The sequence below is a fragment of the Rhipicephalus sanguineus genome, chromosome 5 (genome assembly GCF_013339695.2).
Source record: "Rhipicephalus sanguineus isolate Rsan-2018 chromosome 5, BIME_Rsan_1.4, whole genome shotgun sequence".
NCBI classification, from domain to species: Eukaryota; Metazoa; Arthropoda; class Arachnida; order Ixodida; family Ixodidae; genus Rhipicephalus; species Rhipicephalus sanguineus.
In genome coordinates this window covers 189,599,925-189,619,439 of record NC_051180.1, presented here as the reverse complement: position 1 = coordinate 189,619,439, position 19,515 = coordinate 189,599,925, and the positions used below count along the sequence as shown (strand labels likewise).

The following is a 19,515-nucleotide window of genomic DNA, read 5'->3' as shown; positions in this document are numbered from 1 at the left end:
AGTGCGCAAGGATCGGTTGTGCTCCTGTGCACGCTCATTGAAACATCGGATGGTTTGGCCTATATGTAAGACCGACCGCACGAATAGGGCATCTCGTATGTAACGTTAGAAACGCAACTGGTATACTTCATGTGATGGTTCCTCTTGCATGACATCTCTTGTTTTGTTCTTGTCAGAAGTCGGCACACTTCTTTAAGCTTGCAAGGTGCCAAGAAGACGACGCGAAACCCATACCGTTGCGTGGCCGTCTCAACGCTGTGCGACGCTGTTGCTCAGTGCACCTTCCTTTACTTTATCGTCTAAAGAAACAGTGCCTGAAAATGTTCACCTGATCACGGCATTACATGGTCGGTCTCGGCGTCGCGCGCTTCCCTGCACCTCGGCGAGTGCCTTGAAGTGCAAACAAAGAACACTTATACGTGCAAACCAGGACGCTTCATAGTCACGTGACAGGTGAACGGTAGATTTTTGCGCTTCATGCGGTCACCCATCCGCCCTGCTCTGCATGATGCGCTGTATGCGTGCGCCTGTCCAATGAGGTGGAACGTTTATAGAAGGAACACCGTTCCCTCGTAAACGTAACGAGTTACCGTTACAGTTCCACCGGTCCTCAACGTAACGGCGGCGTTCCTCTGTTCCTCCCAAAAGGAACTAGTTATTGGAACGTCGTTCCTTGGAACGCCGTTCCGTACAACACTGCTGCGGAGCCACCTCCCACACCGACGAAAAGTGCCCGTTCAGGAAATACCGCTGCCGCGCCTGCAAACGAGTGGGCCACTTGGCAAGAGCGTGCCGATCGTCCGCCAGCACAGCGCACTATGCGGAGGACAGTAGTGGTGAGGACAATATTTTGCTACAGAATGTATTTTCGTGTAACGAGAGGGTCCGAAACTATACTGTAAGCGTACGGGTCGGGGGTCGTAATGTGCCGGTGCAGATAGATACGGGCGCGTCTGTTTCTATCGTCCCCGAGACTCTCTATCAGCGACACTGGGCCGGGCGACCGTTGTTGCCGTGTAGCATAAAGCTAAAAGCCTATGGGGGAACGCCGTTAACGGTTCTGGGCAAGCTGATGATGCCGGTAGAGCACAACAACCAGACAGCGACGCTGCCTCTGATCGTTGTCCGTACGTTGCAAAAGAGTGAGACTGCGTTGCTAGGGCGAGATTGGTTGGAATCTCTTAAATTGGATTGGTTGAGTGTGGATGGGGTGGGGATCAATCGAGTAGCTAGCTTGCTTGAAAGGTTCTCGAAAGTGTTTGAACCAGAGCTCGGACAGATAACGGATTGTCAAGTAGGCTTGTTGCTGAAGGATGGCACAACACCGGTCTTTTGTAAACCTCGACCGGTGCCCTTCAAACTCCGAGATCCCGTTTCCCGACAATTGAGGGCCTGGCAGAACGCAGGAGTGATTGTTCCCGTCCTAAAAAGCGACTGGGCCACGCCGCTGGTGGTGGTTCCAAAAGGAGACAACACGGTCAGGATTTGCGGAGACTACAGAATGACGGTGAATCCCTGCTTGCGCACCGATCATTATCCGCTGCCAGTCATGGAAGATTTGTTTGTAGCCTTGCATGGGTGCAAATATTTCACTGTGCTTGACCTTTCAACCGCGTATCAGCAGCTGCAGTTGCACCCTGACTCGCAGTCTTTGCTCACGATAAATACGCACATGGGGCTGTTTAAGTTTACGCGCCTACCGTATGGGATAACCAGTGCACCCTCGATATTCCAGGCAGTCATGGACGATGTTCTAGGAGGCCTAGATAAAGTCGCCTGCTACCTGGATGATGTGTTGATTGCCGGGGAAAGTTTTGAGGAGTGTTGGGAAAAGATGGAAAGCGAGCTGACAAGGTTCAAGAAACGAGGCATTAAATTGCGCAAAAGAAAGTGCAAGTTTTTCGAAACATCGGTGGCGTATCTGGGTCACGTGCTGGACGCAAATGGCATTCGGCCATCTGATGATAAGGTGCGCGCTATCAAAGACGCGCCGACACCTAAGAACAAACAGGAGCTTCGAGCATATTTGGGCGTGCTCAGTTTTTATGGCAAATTCGTTCCAAACATGTCAGCAGAGCTGAAACCATTGTACGAGTTGTTGGGCGAAAATGTTAAGTGACAATGGACGGACAGGGTGGCGAATACTTTTAAGAGATCTAAGGATTGGCTTATGCATCCCAGAGTACTGACATACTACAATCCGGATCAGGAACTGGGTATGGTATGCGACGCCTCGGCATATGGGCTAGGGGCGATCTTATTCCATAAAATCGCGGGGGTCGAAAGACCGATAGCGTTCGCATCGAGGACACTAAGTCAGGCAGAGCAGGGCTACGCCCACCTGGAGAAAGAGGCTCTTGCAGTTATTTTCGGTCTAAAGAAGTTTCACAAATTTTTGTTTGGTCGAAAATTTTCCGTTTATTCAGATCACCAACCCCTGGTTGGAATTTTCGGGCATGGCAAGCCAATCCCTACAATGGCAGCAGCACGGATACAGCGGTGGACCTTAATTCTTGCAGCGTATGACTACCGATGGGTCTACCGAAAGGCAAGCGAAATCCAAAATGCCGATGCCCTTTCACGGCTACCGCTCCGAGACAAAGCAGAGGAGCCGGAGGGCGTTTATTTCTTTTCGGTGCTAGACGAGGCTCCATTGTCGGCAAGGAAAATCAGATCGGAAACGCGTAAAGATCGACTGTTGTCCAAAGTGCTGTTTTTTACGCAGAACGGGTGGCCTGCGCATGTGTCGGACGACGATCTTTCACCATGCTTCGTTCGCCGTAACGAACTGTCGGTAGACCAAGAGTGCGTAACATGGGGCAATCGCGTGGTTATACCAGCTTCGTTGCGACAGAAGGTTCTAGAAATGCTGCACGAAGGTAACCCTGGGATGACTCGAGTGAAAATGCTAGCAAGGAGTCATGTCTGGTGGCCTTGCTTAACGCTAGACATAGAGCAAGCGGTGAAAGAGTGCATCACTTGTCAGTTGTCAAAGAATGCGGCAGCTAGAGTGCCACTAATGTCATGGGGCTGGCCAACGCGTACATGGCAGCGAGTTCATCTAGATTTTGCGCAAAGGGACCAGCATTTCTTTTTGGTCCTAATGGACGCCCATTCGAAGTGGGTTGAGGTGTTTGTCATGAGAACAACAACAAGTGAAAAGACGGTAAAGAAATTGCGAGGTGTTTTTGCGGCCTACGGACTACCAGAGGAGATCGTGACCGACAACGGGCCCCAATTCACATCGCAGCACTTCGGAACATTCCTGAGCAGGAATGGAATTCATCATTCCAAATCTCCTCCCTATCACCCAGTTTCGAATGGTAGCGCCGAACGGTGCGTTCAGACCGTCAAGAAGGACTTGTTTAAACAGATACTATACGAAGAAAGAAAAGGAGACAAGAAGTCCATACAACATCGCATAGACCAATTTCTCTTCAGTTATCGCAACACCCCGTCCAGCACCACTGGTGAGACCCCGGCCCAGATCTTCTTGTCGTGGCAGCCAAGAACCAGGCTGAGTCTGCTGCACCCGGAAATGGAACAGCGCATGTGCGAAAAGGGGGAGCAGGCGAAGCTCCACGCAGACCAGAAACGAGGGCCATGGAGAGACTTTTGGGAAGGCGACCAGGTTTTGGTAAAAGGACTCCGCCCGGACGACGACAAATGGCTGTTGGGTACAATTGCTCAGCGGTGCAGCGCATGCACGTACATTGTCCGCGTCGGAGACGAGGACCGATACGTTCACGCTGATAACCTGCGACTGCGTACATTTCAGGAGAACCGGAGGTGGCTTAAGGCGGCGGGAACAGTACTGGACGGGCCGAGAGTGGAAAACAAGGGTCCCCTCTTCAGGGACACTAGAGAGCACACCTCGGCCAGCACGCCTACTCGGCTCAACGATCAGGACCAACCAGCATCGAACTTGACGTCACCAGCAGATGAATCGGCAGGGCCTTCTACCGAGCCGTCTCCGGGCTTTCTACACGACAGCGGCCCGACGCTCGACAGTGGTCCCCATAACGGCGACCCCTCGGGACAATCAACACCGCATCTTCGACGTTTTACCCGGTTGAGGCGACCGCCAGACCGTTACGTGCCGTGAGACGAAACCTCGTGAGGGGAGAGGAGTGTTGTGTTATCGTGTTTGTGCATCGTGGTGCTGACGCAGACGCGCTTCGCTATAAGCGGTGACCCGGACTCGGACTGTTGGGTTTCGTGACGTCAATGCTCGGTGTGATAGTGGCTCGAGCATGTATATAAGCAACCGCCCCTTTTCCTTCCGTTTTGTTAGACAGTGGGTTGTGTGACCGAATAAACATGTGTTGCACTTAGCCACCGTGTGCTGCCTGCCGGTCTTGCCCCTGTTTAGACGAATATATAATAAAGCCAAGTAGCTCAGGATCGTCATGCTGGTGATCTGCAATGGTTGACGTGTCGAGGATTCTGAGGAATGCCGTCTCTTCTTCAAGGGAAGCAGCCGACTCTATCGGTGATCGGGACAGGCAGTCGGCGTCCGTGTGTCGTTTTCCCGACTTGTACACCATCGTTATATCAAATTCCTGTAGTCTAAGGCTCCAGCGTGCCAATCGCCCGGAAGGATCTTTCAGACTTGTTAACCAACACAACGAATGGTGGTCACTGATAACCTTGAATGGGCGGCCGTACAAGTATGGGCGAAATTTCATAACTGCCCACACCACGGCGAGGCATTCTTTTTCAGTTGTCGAGTAATTTGCTTCTGTGCGTGACAGAGTTCTGCTTGCGTAAGCGATCACTCTTTCCTCGTCGTCCTGGCGCTGCACAAGCACAGCTCCGAGGCCAACATTGCTGGCGTCAGTATGGAGCACTGTAGGGGCTGTCTCATCAAAATGGGCAAGCACGGGGGTCGTGTGTAGACGTTGCCGCAAGTCATTGAAAGCAGCTTCCTGGTCGTCGCCCCAAACAAGTGCAACGTCATCCCTCGTGAGACGAGTTAAAGGCGACGCAATGCGCGCAAAATCTGGAATAAACCGCCGATAATATGCGCAGAGACCCAGAAAACGCCTGACTGCCTTTTTATCTGATGGTGTTGGAAACTGTGCGACGGCGGCAACTTTCTCGGGATCTGGACGAACTCCTGCGTAACTGACGACATGGCCAAGAAACTGCAGTTCCTCAACGCAGAAGTGACTTCTCCGGCTTGAGCGTCAGGCCTGCGGCCCGTATGGCCTGCAAGACCACCTGCATTCGTTCAAGGTGTTCGTCAAACGTTGCAGAAAACACAATGACGTCGTCAAGGTATACTAGGCAGGTTCTCCATTTAAGCCCAGAGAGCACGGTATCCATAAGACGCTGGAAAGTAGCAGGCGCGGAGCACAAGCCAAATGGTAAGACCTTAAATTCGTACAGTCCGTCCGGCGTCACGAAAGCGGTTTTTTCACGATCCCTGGGGTCGACTTCAATTTGCCAATATCCACTCTTTAAGTCCATAGAAGAGAAGTAACGTGCGTTTCGAAGCCTGTCGAGCGAATCATCTATGCGGGGAAGCGGGTACACGTCTTTTACAGCGAAAGCTGTTATGAGATCATTTCACCGGCCGTTTTTGGCGCCGTAGTTGTCCGCCGCCGCCGCCGCCGCCGGTGTCCGTAACCAGTATCGCTCGAAATAAGAAAAAAAAAACGAAATAAGAAAAAAGTTCCAGGATGGAACGAGGTTCGAACCTGGGCCCTCTGCGTGGGAGCCCAGTATTCAACCTCTGAGCAATGCCGGTGCTTAAAACTGCTTTGCAAAAAGGTCCTTACAAGCTTCATGTCGGGAAAGAACGACATTAGCATATGCAATGTAGCGTGGTAGAAGATTAAAATAAGCACCAAGCGTCGCACAACGCGAATTCTGTAACCAGGCGTCACACAATGCGAATTGCGCAACGAGTAGGTTGTTGAATGCTTCCAACCCATTACAGAGGGCTCTGCCATAATTCTTTATCGTCATCAGGCGCATGATCAACAAAGTGCGCATAATGCCTTACATGCGTTTAGCAGGTACCAACGCTCTCCGTAGAATGACGAAAAATGGCGCAGTGCCTGCTGCCCTACTTCACAAAAATTACATTGATTTATAGCGTAGTGGGTTCCTCGCAAGTGCACTTGTATTGGTTGCCAAGGAAGCCCATAAGCGCATGATCCACTTCCTCGGGGTCTCAGTAAAATTACAATGATTTATAGCCTAGTGGGTTCCTCGCAAGTGCGCTTGTATTGGTTGCCAAAGAAGCCCATAAGCGCATGATCCATTTCCTCGGGGTGTCGGTAAAGTTCTTCCCCCCCCCCCCCCCCCCACCGTCTCTCTCCCACGTCAACGTATGTTATACAGCATGACGGGAGAGGGAAATAGTGACCGGGCGTCACCCAATGCAAATTACATAACTGGTGGGCCATTTAAAGATTCCAACCCATTACAAAGGGCTGAGCCATAATTCTTCATCGTCATCAGTCGTCGCGTCAACAAAGTGCGCATAATGCCTTACAGACATGTAGCTGGTGCCTCGCTTCTCCGCAGAATGACGAATAATGGCTTAGTAGGTGCTTCCCAACTTCACAAAAATTGTGATTTATGGCGTAGTGGGTGCCTTTCTAGTGTACTTGTATTGTAGCCCAAGCTACAATACAAGTTTCTAGAGGCGTTCCGGCGTTTCTAGAGCCCTTAACGGGCTCTAGAAACGCCGCTCTTCCAGTTTTCGCTGTGACTGTGCTGCGGTTTCAGCGCAGGCCTGGCGTTTTTTTGTCACCTGATTTAGCTTTCGATAGTCCACACAGAAACGCAGGCTGCCGTCCTTCTTGACTAGAACAACAGGTGACGCCCAAGGGCTTTTAGACGGTTGAATCACGTCGTCTTCAAGCATTTTTGTTACCTGCTGTTCTATCGCTTCTCGTTCTTTTGAAGCCACATGGTACAGATTTTGATGGATTGGTCTAGCCGTGTCCTCTGTGATGATTCGGTGCTTGGTCAAGGACGTCCGGCCAACTTTCGTGGTCGACGCAAAACAGTCGTGGAACTCGGCTAGCAGCGCAAGGAGGCGTTCCCGCTGTTGCTGAGTTAAAGTAGGGTTGACGTCAAGGTTAGGTGCTAGGTCATGTGGGTCTTGTGTAGGCGTTGCTTCGAGTGCTGAAAAGCAGTCACAAACATCTGCTATCTCGTCAAAATATGCCAAAGTTGTGCCTTTTGGAAGGTGCCGTCGCTCGGAGGTGAAATTGGTCAACAGCAAGTTCGTTCGGCCGTCGGTGACATTGACTATTCCTCGTGCTACTGAAATCCCGCTAGTGAAAAGCAGCGAGGTTAGTTGGTCGGCGATTCCTTCACCGTCGAACGGTACGTCACATGCTACTGAAACGAGGGTACATGATCGAGGTGGCACAACTATGTCGTGATCTTTGAGACGAAAGGATTTGTGTTATGGTGATGAAGAATCAGGCAGACGAGCACTCTCGTAAAACGAAACCACGCGGTCCGGGATGTTGATTACTGCGCCGTGCTCCCTGAGAAATCCATTCCTATAATTAAATCTTTGCAGCACTCTGGGAGAACGATGAAAGTCGCGACGAAAGAGGAATCTCCTATGCTGATTCTTGCTGTGCATCTTTCAGTAGGGAGCAGCAAATGACCACCCGCTGTTCTTATATGTGGTCCTGTCGACGGCGTTTTTACTTTTCTAAGACGATCGGCCAGCTTGTGACTTATTATGGAAAAATCAGCACCCGTATCGACTAAAGCCGTCACTTGCTCTCCATCAATAAGTACATTGAGGTCGGCGCTCACCGTTTCGTCGCTGTTAATATTCGTCGACGTCGCGTCGTTTTGTAGCAGCAGTACTGGGGACTTTTTATCGTCTTGTGGTCGGGCTGCGACCTTACCCCGAGAGGTCGCCGCCTTTAGTTTCCCCGGTAAAGGCTGGGCGACCTTGTTCCCCGAAGGTCAGCAAAAGTACGTCGATTCGGTGACGATGTCTGTGCAGGGGATGGAGAGCGTGACCGGTGGGCGGAGTTGGGCTGGCGATTGGGAAACGACTCGTGATATGGAGAACACGTCGTTGGAGGTCCTCGAAAACCAGGGTCGTCATGGCGAACAGTATAGTCGGCGTTGGCGCGGCGACCGTCGTACCCTGGCCGAGACGGGCGAAGCGATGTGTCGCGGTACCAACAATAGCGAGCTATATGGCCGGCACCACCACAGTTGAAGCAGAGGGGGCGCCGATCGACAGTGCGCCAAGCGTCCGTTCTGCGAAATTGTGGGCGTCCCATGTCCTCTTGTGGTGGTGAGTAAGGCGCGGCAAGTGATGGCTGGTGGCATGAAGACATCGGAGACATGGGCCGACGTCTGAAAGCCTCCTGCAAAGGTTGCGACGAAGGTGCGGCTGTACGTGGTAGAGCACTGCACGGGCTCGGGCCTACCCGAAAACCCGAGCCCGGCCCGGCCCGCGGGCCGGGCCGGGCCGGGTAAAGTAGCTTTCACGGCGGGCCCGGGCCGGGCTCGGGCCTGAAGCTCCGGGCTTAGGGCCGGGCCCGGGTTTGAGGTGGCGGGCTCGTGTCGGGCCGGGCTTGGACTTTGCTCCGTTCTTAAAGGGTCACTAAAGTGAAACACTGAATTGGTTTAGACCGGTAAAGTGTACTCTGAGAACCCGAACGTCATTCATTTCACCATCAATGAGTTTATTAATAAAGGAGAAAATCAAGGTCAAAGTTCCATTTTGAAATTTCGCGCTGAAATCTCCGCAGGTGACGTCACGGATTTCAAACTGTATTCGTCGTATTTTGGGGACACTGGCTCAACGAAATTTTCAGAAACTTGGTATGTTAAGTCTGTGACCCCTCCAGAGGTCAATGTACTTCATTTTTACCCACTGTAAACTACGTAGGGCCCAGTAAATGCCGTCAGAATCTATGACGTCACGGAGTTTGCTGCGTGAATTTTAAGTTGGCGTCGTTACCTGCATTTTCATGCGAGTTTTCTCTCTTACCAAGAGTCTTGTCGCGGCGAGCGTGGTGCTTTTGGAATGGTAAAAGAGTAATTTACTGATAATAGAAAAATCGTTTTTCTCTTTAATGTGCATTGTTCCGCATACGCTGTGCATGCATATATGTCCCACATTTTATCTCGAAAAAAACGCTTCTTTTATGTGGGGTAAGCTATTTGGAGAAGTTTTATGAGGGATAAGTACTGAACTCATTTGCTTCTTGCATATGAGCTACTAGATTTACCTGAAACGGGCGAGCTAAAAGTAAATAGACCAAGCACTTATATGTAACATCTCGCTATTCCGTGCTTTATTTCTTTTCGTTATTATTTTGTATCCCAAATGTTACTCTGTAATCGCAGTAATAAATGTAATGTGTAATGCACTGTGATCGCTGTTGCGATCACAGTGATAACCCAAAGCGGGCAAACGTTGTTGAAATTTAGAGCCCCCCCTCTAAAACGAAAGGACTGCACGGAGTCTTGATACATAGAATCCCTATATAGGCACATTCTTTTTCTGTGACTCTGTGACGGCTTCCAGTGGTCATGTGGCGCGAGATGGACATGCACAGCCTGCTTTGTATGCCCGCATTGTTAACGTCTGAGCTTTCGTCTTGCTCCGCTATATCAGGGGTCTCAAACTCACCTCAGCTAACGGGCCGTATTCACAAAAATTTACTCCCGCAAGGGCTAGGGCAATGACGAAGGTAGGAGCGTGGGACGGGGAACAGGTTTTAAAACTACCGTTATTTCACAGCAGACCTTCCCCATATCTCATATACGGGATCATTTCTGAAGGGGATTTGGCGGCAGGATTCCAACAACATATCGTTGCAAAATAGTGCGAAACGGAGCAACTTGGAGCGCGCCAGACTCTATCGAAGAACAGGAAACCGATGGTCATCGAGGGCACGTGCACATGCACATGGCCGGCGCAGCAGTTCGCCTTTAGTATTGACATCAACGGACGTCTCTCTTTCACGTCTGGGTAACCAGTCATTTCGTATCACCCATAGTGACTGAAATCTGGACGCCGATTCTGAAATATAGCTTTTGTTTCACGGTTATGTATCAACACACGGTGACCGCAGGGGGTGCCTCAAGAAAAATATGCTTTCGATCTGTCATGCCTGTGTATCTCAAGAACATACCTTTAAAAAAATGGGATGAAGACAGTCATGTGCGGGCGGGGAGCCGCTAGCGAGAGGTCCGCGAGCCGCGTGTTTGAGGCCCTATATATAGTGCGCTATATAGTGCGAGAGCTACATGATACTGCCACAGCAGCGTTGGAATGTGCAGAAATAGAACAGGTCCAATAAACAAGGCGTGGGGTGAAGTATATTCGCTTGACGAAATATCTGGCTTGAAAAAGGATAATGACAGATTCCGTGCCGGGTGATATCCCCTTACCTCGAACCGTATGCATCCAATGAGTAAGCTTCGAGAAGCTTAGTCGCGCATTTACTACCAAACTCGAACGAACCCCGAAAATATATCGAAGTTGCTTCGTCCTACTCCTGCCAGTCCTAACCGCGTAGTCCAATGGCCACCTTCTACCGATACTACATCGCTGGGAAGGCATAAACCATTATAATATGGATAAAACGAGCACGGTGGAAACCGTGCATAACATACACTGCTGAGAACTACAAGGAGAAGCCCTCAAAGAGGAGTTTTATAGACGACATTGAAGAGTGGCACGACGTTCGTGAACGAGAGAAGTGAAGGGATGAGCTGGACAGCTATGGTCATTCTGCAGAGGCCCACAAAGACATCCTAGATTTGCTCCAGTGGTGGAAGCTAAGAACAACGACTGCCGACGCCTTCGCAATTGGCAAGGCAGATGTGGTGCGCCCGTCCGGCCAGCGCGAGCAGTGCAAGAAGCTTTAGCGCGGCAGGATATGTGATGCAACAGCGCATGGCGTGCTTAAATCGGGGATCTCTTGATACTTTGATATTTCGCTCAATAACATGTGAATAAGTAAACTTACAGTCTGTGAAGACAGACTGCAACATGTGAAGATGAAACTTAGTCTGTATATACAAGCAGTGGTATGGTGTATGAAAATAGTGCTATGACAAATAGTTTTTTTCTTTCTTTCGGCTGATTATACGCATACACGTGGTGCACGCGGTTCCATACCTTTATCTAGATTAGTGTGTTTACAACAAAGGTCACAAATTTGTTTTTTTTTCTGTTTCTCTTGCTCTGGAGTACCCGCCTGTAGCCTTCTCCAAGTCACTGCTTAATGAGGAAGTCACCCACCTCTGGGCGAAGAGCACGCGCGCCTGGTCCTTCAATAAAGTTTAATTCTCTCTCTCTCTCTTGCTCTGGCAAGGTGCTACAATGGTGAAGACGGGTACTACATATCGAGAAGGGTGCATGGTTGGCTTTGTGATTAGAGCATGCTATAAATTTCAATAGGTTATAAAGTGCAATAAAAACAAAGTGAAGTGAGCGTTTTGTTCTCTGCCAAGCCAATCTAGAACACATGCTCTGGCGGTGCTCCGTGTTACGCGGCGGCGAAGCGATCACGCTGTCCAAATGGGAGGCTGCTATTATATACCAGCTCCGCGCTAGGAGAACAGCTATATGGACAGGCCAACGGGCCCGCGACGCAGCAGAGAGACTTGGTCTTTCTGTTCCGTTGTCGGAGCGGCCCGCAACGTGCTAGAGCGCGTTCCGATGGACCATAATAAAGTTTATCTATCCATCAATCCATCCTTTGTTGTTATTGCGCTCCCTATCGAAACTGAACTCGTGCTGCAAATCACTTTTCTTGCTACAATGTCTGCTACAAATTACCCTTCATGATCCCCAGTGTATATGCAGAAAAAAATAGGTACAGTATACCACTGCCGAACAAACATTCATTGTATTCAGTATGTCCGCTCAACTGTTTGCACCGTGAGCCCCTTTTTACAAGAAATTACCGTAACTATGTTAAAGTATAATTTTTAGCAAAACATGCGCCCACAAAGCGTAGATATTTGCCACTTAAAACACCCTGCTGTCGATTCCATGTTCGGGCATCACCACCTAAATTACTGGGTCGGGCCTCAGTCGGGCCTGATCTGTGGTCGGGCCGGGCCGGGCCGGGTAGGCGAAATTTTTTCTCGGGTTCGGGCCGGGCCCGGGTCTCATTTTGAGTCACCGGGCCGGGTTCGGGCGGGTAAATTTAAACGAGGTCCGGGCCCGGGCCGGGCCCGGGCCGAAAATTACGGCCCGTGCAGTGCTCTAGTACGTGGCTGGTAGTATGACGTGATAGGCGGGACGGGTGGTGGACGGCGGACAGCGTCGGCGTAACTCATTTGACGCTGCTCGCGACCGAGATCAGCTGCTGAGAAAGCGTGCCTAAGTTCGTCACGAACGACTGCGGCAACGGCGGTCACTGGTGTATCCACTGGCGGAGTCCAAAGCTTCTGAAGTTCTTCGCGAACAACATCTCTGATCAAGTCACGTACGGAGCCCTGATTGTCTAGAGTCACTGAAGCGGCGTTGATTGGGGTGGTAGTGAACGAGCGATCATACTGCCTCGATCTTTGGTGCAGAGCACGCTCAATGGCAGTGGCTTCTCTTATAAAATCGGCCACGGTAGTTGGGGCATTGCGCACAAGGCCGGCGAACAGTTGTTCCTTCACGCCGCGCATAAGGTAGCGCAACTTCTTTTCCTCGGACATACTGGGATCAGCGCGACGACACAGGCGCGTCACGTCTTCAGCAAACATTGCCACAGTTTCGTTAGGATTTCTGAAGTCTTAACTCGAGCAACTGCTGAGCCCGCTCTCGACGGTCGACGCTAGCAACGGTGTCAATCAGCTGCTGACGAAACTCATCCCATGTCGATATACGGCCTTCTCGATTCTCAAGCCACGTGTGAGCGCTGTCATCGAGGGTGAAGTACGTGCGGTCGAGCTTCTGTTGATCATTCCACTGGTTGATGTCGGCAACGCGTTCGTAATGTTCAAGCCAATCTTCAACATCTTCATGCTGGGGCACCACTGAAGCGATTAGGTACAAGTGGCTGAAGAAGCGTTACCTGGGCTGGATTGGAAACGGGGCTGCCTTGTATCCCTTGGACTCCCTGTGACTGGCTGGCGGAGGCCATTGGCAGAGGTAAGAAATGCCTGGTAGAATGTTCGTGCAAGGAGGTCAGCTCAGGAGAGAGGCCTAGCAACCGCCAACTGAAGCGGTGCACTGGTGTCGTAACAGGTGACTGCGTGTCGGGACTTGATGAACGGCTCCCAGATGGGGTGTAGAGCATCGGCAGGCTTGCAGTCCAGCATCTCCACCAGTGTTGCGGTTCAACGTAAGCAGACCACCGAGACGTTGAGTCCGAGAACCGACGGCGTGTTTTTATGCAGCAGCCAAGAGCAAAGACATAAACAAAAGCACATGCATAACGTTAAGCGCAATACTCAAACCATCATTTCACTCATCACCCTTGCTAACAAAAGCACGTCTTCTTTGGTCAGTGTCCCTTTTCACGAGACTGTTGGCGCGCACATCGTCTTCGTTCTCTATTTCGAGCGCGGCAATATTGTAGTTTTATCTGCCTTTTATCACATTTTTATGCTATAATTTTTTGGTTTATATGATTTTTTCAAAAAAAACCCCAGGCCTGCGCTGAAACCGCAGCACAGTTACAGCGAAAGCTGGAAGAGCGGCGTTTCTAAAGCACCGTTGTAAGCTCTCTTGGGGCTACTAATACAAGTACACTAGCAACGTACCCACTACGCCATAAATCACAATTTTAGATGTGAAGCATCTTATAGCGAAGTTCAATCCGGTGGTGGTGGTGGTGGTGGTGTGCGGCGTGACCACCCTTACTGCGCATGCGCAAACCATTCTCCTCTTCCCCTCTCCACTCCTCCTCCCCCCTCCCATATCTCCTCCTCTCCCTCTCCATATCACCCCTACCCTTTCCCTTCCCCTCCCCTCTCCATCCCCCTCTCCACTTCCCCTCTCCCCATTCCCCCTCAACACTCCATCTCTGAAACGTGGGCTCTACATGCCGAAACACTGCTTCGCATCGCCACATGGTCCACTTTAGCGGGAGATGGTGTGATTTTTTGTGAAGTTCGGAAGCACCTACTAAGCCATTATCCGTCATTCTGCGGAGAAGCGAGGCACCAGCTACACGTTTGTAAGCATTATGTGCACTTTGTTGACGCGACGACTGATGACGATGAAGAATTATGGCTCAACCCTTTGTAATGGGTTGGAAGGTTTAAACGGCCCACCAGTTATGTAATTTGCGTTAGGTGACGCCCGGTCGCTATGTCCCTCTCCCGCCATACTGTATAACATACGTTGACGTGGGAGAGAGAGGGGGGCCAAGAACTTTACTGAGGCCCCGAGGAAATGGATCATGCGCTTATGGGCTTCCTTGGCAACTAATACAAGTGCACTTGCGAGGAACCCACTATGCTATAAATCAGTGCAATTTTCGAGAAGTAGGAAAACAGGCATTATGCCATTTTTCGTCATTCTACGGAGAGCCGTGGTACCTGCTAAACGCATGTAAGGCATTATGCGCACTTTGTTGATGCTGTGCCTGATGGCGATGAAGAATTATGGCGGAGCCCTTTGTAATGGGTTGAAAGCATTCAACAACCTTCTCGTTGCGCAATTCGCATTGTGTGACGCCTGATTACACAATTCGCGTTGTGCGACGCTCGGTGTTTATTTTACTCTTCCTACCACGCCATATTGTGTATGCTAATGTGGTTCCTTCCCGACATGAAGCCTGTATAGGACCTTTTTGCAAAGCAGTTTCAGGCACCGGCATGGCTCAGAGGTTGAATACTGGGCTCCCACGCAGAGGTCCCAGGTTCGAACCTCCTTCCATCCTGGAATTTTTTTCTTATTTCGTTCTTTTCTTATTTCGAGCGATAGTGGTTACGGACACCGGCGGCGGCGGACAACTACGGCGCAAAAACGGCCGGTGAAATGATCTCCTAACAGCTTTCGCTGTAAAAGGCTGTGTCCCTGCTGGTATGATGTTGATCACTTTGCACCTTTTTTTGAAAATCTGTGCGACGATGCCGGTTGTATATAGGGACGTTTTCAATAAAAAACTTCAGTTGTGAGCACAGAGCGTGTCCTGTCTTCATCTCGTCCTTTGTATTCGTCCTAGCGCTGCGCCCTTGTCACTTCATTAGGAACCCAAACCAACTCGCCCACATATCTGTGATTCTGCAATGCGATTTCCTCGACCACACGTTCGACCACAGCTGCAAGGTCTGCGACCGCTTGTGGTTCGACAGCAACCTGACCACCTTCTCTACTATAACAACGTAGTCACGTCTTTATATGACAGTAGAGGAATTGTACGGAGCATTCACGGTTTACCCGATTATCTCCGAGCCAGCTCCTGAATCATCATTCACTTCGTGGATATGGCGTGATTTTTTGCTCTGAGCTTCCCTCGCCTCAAAACCTGCTCATCCCACATCGCCCTTTACAGCCTCGTTTGTCGTCTTCCCGTGAGCACCCAACGCGAGGCGTCCCACAGTCCTTTAACTTACACCCATTCCCTATTGCCCATCTGCCCTCATGCACACCACTGAATTCCCAAAAGGAAAGCCCCGAAATCATTACACCTTTCCCCAGACCTCGAAGCACCTAGCCCAAGGAACCCTGGCCGACTGCCGACGATTGGCTGATCACTGGGAAATAGCCGGCAGCCGACATTCACTGGCCGCCAGGCATCCGAAAGAGCCGGCCGGAGGTGCGCTGCCAGCTACGTCGGCACTATACTCGGGGACAACTTTCTGCTGGCAATGCAGGAAAAGCTACAGAGCCACAATGCACGTATCCTACCGCTAATATAATGTAGTCCCACAATTGCGTCCGTATTTTCTGCGTGAGATATGTAAAATACTCCTTCATTTTCTACATGTAGCTTTTTGAGACGGAAGCGCAGCGCACACAAGCGAGATATCTGTATTTATTTTACTTTATACGTTGTCACTTTGCGTTTTTGCGTGCGTGAAAAAGTCGCGCCTTTTACCCGTACCTTGATGGATGCAACGCTAGGCATCACTTTCCACGGCGTTACGAGACGCGCGCCAAACCGGACTACTTCGCGTAGCAGTACATGTGCAGACGCTCCGCCCCCGTAGCTTTCCCTTCATTGCCACAGAAAAAAGGGCCGGCCGGAGGTGCTCTGCCAGCTACGTCGGCACTAGGTTGGACTGCACGATTCGCGCCACCGTAGGTGGCCGAGTAAACGCCGAGCGCACCAAACGCTTGTCCGGGCGACAAGTCGGCAACACGTCGTGCCGGCCTTGGTTGCCGACAGAGGATTCGAACAGCGTGTATTTATTTTAGGGCAGCATAAAATACACTGTAGGAAGTATAAACAACTCCTACAGTGCGATTTTTTAAACATTACAAAAATCACCTGTGACGCACAACATACTTGTGGTCCTTGAGCTGATTACGCCAAGTGGTAGAGATTATTTGTGCGAATAATCCAAACAAATTATTGACTAAATAACAAAAATAATAGCGAGCCATTACATTCGTGCATGGTTTCGCCAGGCGTGCGTATCTACTTTAAGAGATTTTTTCGAGACCATCATTCGCCATGTGTGCGACAGTTTTTATATACATGGGCGTTTAACTATGCTTTTGTCATTGTTCGATGCTTAAAACGGATTTTTATAAAAATAAAGGTGACTGAAGCAACAGTGAATATCTCCCTCAAATTTGATGGCATAACTATTAAATCTTAAGATTTTGATTCCAATTATTGCAAACTCAGTGGTCATAAATGAACTTTATTTAGATAGGCGATTGTTTATTTTGATTTTTCGTGGAAGTAATATATCGCCCGCTTGCAGTAAACCGAGCTCACATAATACATTTATGTCATTTCTGAGCTAAAACGGCCATAAAAACCATTCTGTGTAACTTAAAAGACGCATCATCCGTATACAGACAACATGAAGCATGAAAACTTTTGTGTGCTGCCCGAGCAGCGCTGCACCCAAACCCTAGTCTGTGGATAGAGAGATGCAATGTTTTGTTCTAACAGCTGGTCCTTTATTTTGTAATTTGCGCAATAGAATGAGTGAAAGTTCTTATCTTTCGCTGACGGATAAACCAGGCAAACGGAAATACCATATATGCTATGTGAATAAAACTCAACAAAAGGCGCGGCCGCAATGTAAGATTTTAGGACCAATACACGAACAATATAAACAAGAAATATTCTTTCAAGATTGTTAGAACGAACACAGAGCAATGGCAATCTGAACTGATCACGACTCGTGCTGTGCAAAATAAAACGCAGAGGGTGGAAAAGTGCGGGAAAGAAGAGCCTAAGGTCAACTAAAAGGAATCGCGCGCTGCTCTACAGTATGGCTAGGGAGCGTGGAAAGAAAAGCACATTTAAAAAAAGAAGCAAGAAAGAAATGGGCTACTGCGGCCCCGGAAGCTCCCGGTGGTGAGATGGAAATTTCTTTTTATATTTTTTTCCACTGTTCTCCGGTTTTCTTTCTCAGCGTTTTCTAGCGCCGCAAAGGCAAAATGATGGAGCCTCCTCCTCTTTCGAAGAAACCGCATCAGCAGAAGCCGCACATGTGCAGGCACGCCGCCAGTGCCCAGCAGTGCTTTTGCCGTCAATATAAGAAAATGGGACACATGTCCAAAACAGCACCACTAAATTACTTGCGTTTGTCAAAATTTACGCGTGTACATCTAGGTAGCAACAAATTTTCAAGTTAACGTGGATACATCTTTTTTTTTTAATGTGCAATGTAGTTACACCTTTACCTCTCATAGATAATAGGGAACTATACAGTTACAACGGGTATATTCCTCGATATGCCTATATGAAAAGTTTCCGTTATCCCATCGCTTTGTCAGAGGTCGCCTTGTATATGTTTGTGACATTCATCATTTTAGCACAGCATTTCAAATAAAAATGAACCCTCGTTTTTAATAAAAAACAAAGCAGATACACCGTAACCTACATTATAAAGAAGTTAAAATACTGCACAATTAGGATATCCTAACGATGCACTGCCTCAAGATACGAAATAATGCCAGTCAGATGTATTGTGATCATTTTATGCGTCTTGAAAATACTAAACAAAAAGATAAGCAAGCGAATAGGACGCATGGAAATGCATGAGAAACATTCGGCGGATTTGTCCAATCTTCTGACTCATACATATAAAAGAATCGCATAATGGGGCATTTGCGGCGGATAATTCGCAACGCGCACTGCTGTTCTGTTGGATCAATGTTAATAAAATGTTTACTAGTTCCGTTATTTCACAGAATGATAAATATCATTTGGAGCAACTTACACATGCTTAAAACTGGACCCTGTAGCTTTATATTTCTATTATTGAAATCAAGACGCGTTAGACAAATGCGTAGCTAGTGCCTCGCGATAATCTGCCCTCGTCGGTGCCTCTCGCATGGAAAACGAAAAAAAGTAATAAAATTACATTGCTAATTTATAGACGCTTCACGTGCCCTTGACGGTATGTGGCTGACTGTAGTTATAGAGGCTGCGCAACGTGAGCGCACCGTAGGTTTCTACACATATGAGAGCTTAATTATCAAGTCCCTTGCTGACGCACCACATGGGACCATGTGCACTGCTCGGCACCGTTAGGTTGATTTATATATTTGTCCAGCGTTACATCGGCTGCATAGAGTGATGAGGATTTGTCAGCAGAGCCCATCAATTTAACGCCGTTGTTATCGAAAACAGAGCAAAATAACGCGACGTGGTGAAAAGTATTTGTCTCTGGTTGAGTAACAAGTTGAACACTGGACAATTTTACTTTGAAATTCTACATTTAGATTTCGAGCTAACAAGCGCGAGCGCATTCGGGCAGTATGTGGAGGAATAAGTCATGTAGTGTATCTACAAAAGCGATGACGGCCTTTGGTCAAACAAGGAAAACAGCAATGACCGTCAACCACAGACGCAAGGGAAATTTCCTCGGATGATTGTCAACTTCCGGCTAAGGAATAACATCTAGTGTTGCTGAACTGACTGAAGCTAAGCCATTAATTGAGCAGGAGAAGAAAAACGGAAGGACAGGGAGGTTAGCCAGTTCTCAGACCGGCTGGCTACCCTGTGCTGGGGAAAGGGGAAGGGGGAGTGAAAGATGATAGGATGCTGGCTACACATGCAATGGTCGTAATGATGAGTATATTGTCAATATGGAAGTTTGAGTTCTTCGGCGTTGTGAAGTTATTCGATCGGAGGCATATCGTTAAAATATTTTTAACATTGAGAAATTGCAAGATTTGAACACTCTGGAGATCAATGTATTTGCCACCAGGACAACGGATAAGAAAGTGCAATCACGCGAATTTATCTTTAATGTGGCTTTACAATGGTCCATTGTGTTGCGGTAAGGATTGACTGAAATAGTTCGCAAATGGCACGTTGATTGTAACCGACCATGTACATTACACCATCGATTAGTAATAAACTTTATTGAAAATGAATAAATTCAATCTTTCTCCCATAGGAAAGGTTTTGGCTG

At 49.0% G+C, this 19,515-nt stretch overlaps 1 protein-coding gene across 1 annotated transcript; it reads left to right on the top strand.

Moving 5' to 3' along the window:
- Window positions 1-3,103: 3,103 nt before the first annotated feature.
- Window positions 3,104-4,105, top strand: LOC119395148 (uncharacterized protein K02A2.6-like). Its single transcript, XM_037662436.1, has one exon. It carries the CDS (start codon window positions 3,104-3,106, stop codon window positions 4,103-4,105), a length of 1,002 nt encoding a protein of 333 aa, XP_037518364.1.
- The last annotated feature ends 15,410 nt before the right edge of the window (window positions 4,106-19,515 follow it).

What these genes read in the sequence shown, in the direction of transcription:
- LOC119395148 (XM_037662436.1), top strand. Translation starts at nt 3,104, where the DNA reads ATGGACGCCCATTCGAAGTGGGTTGAGGTGTTTGTCATGAGAACAACA.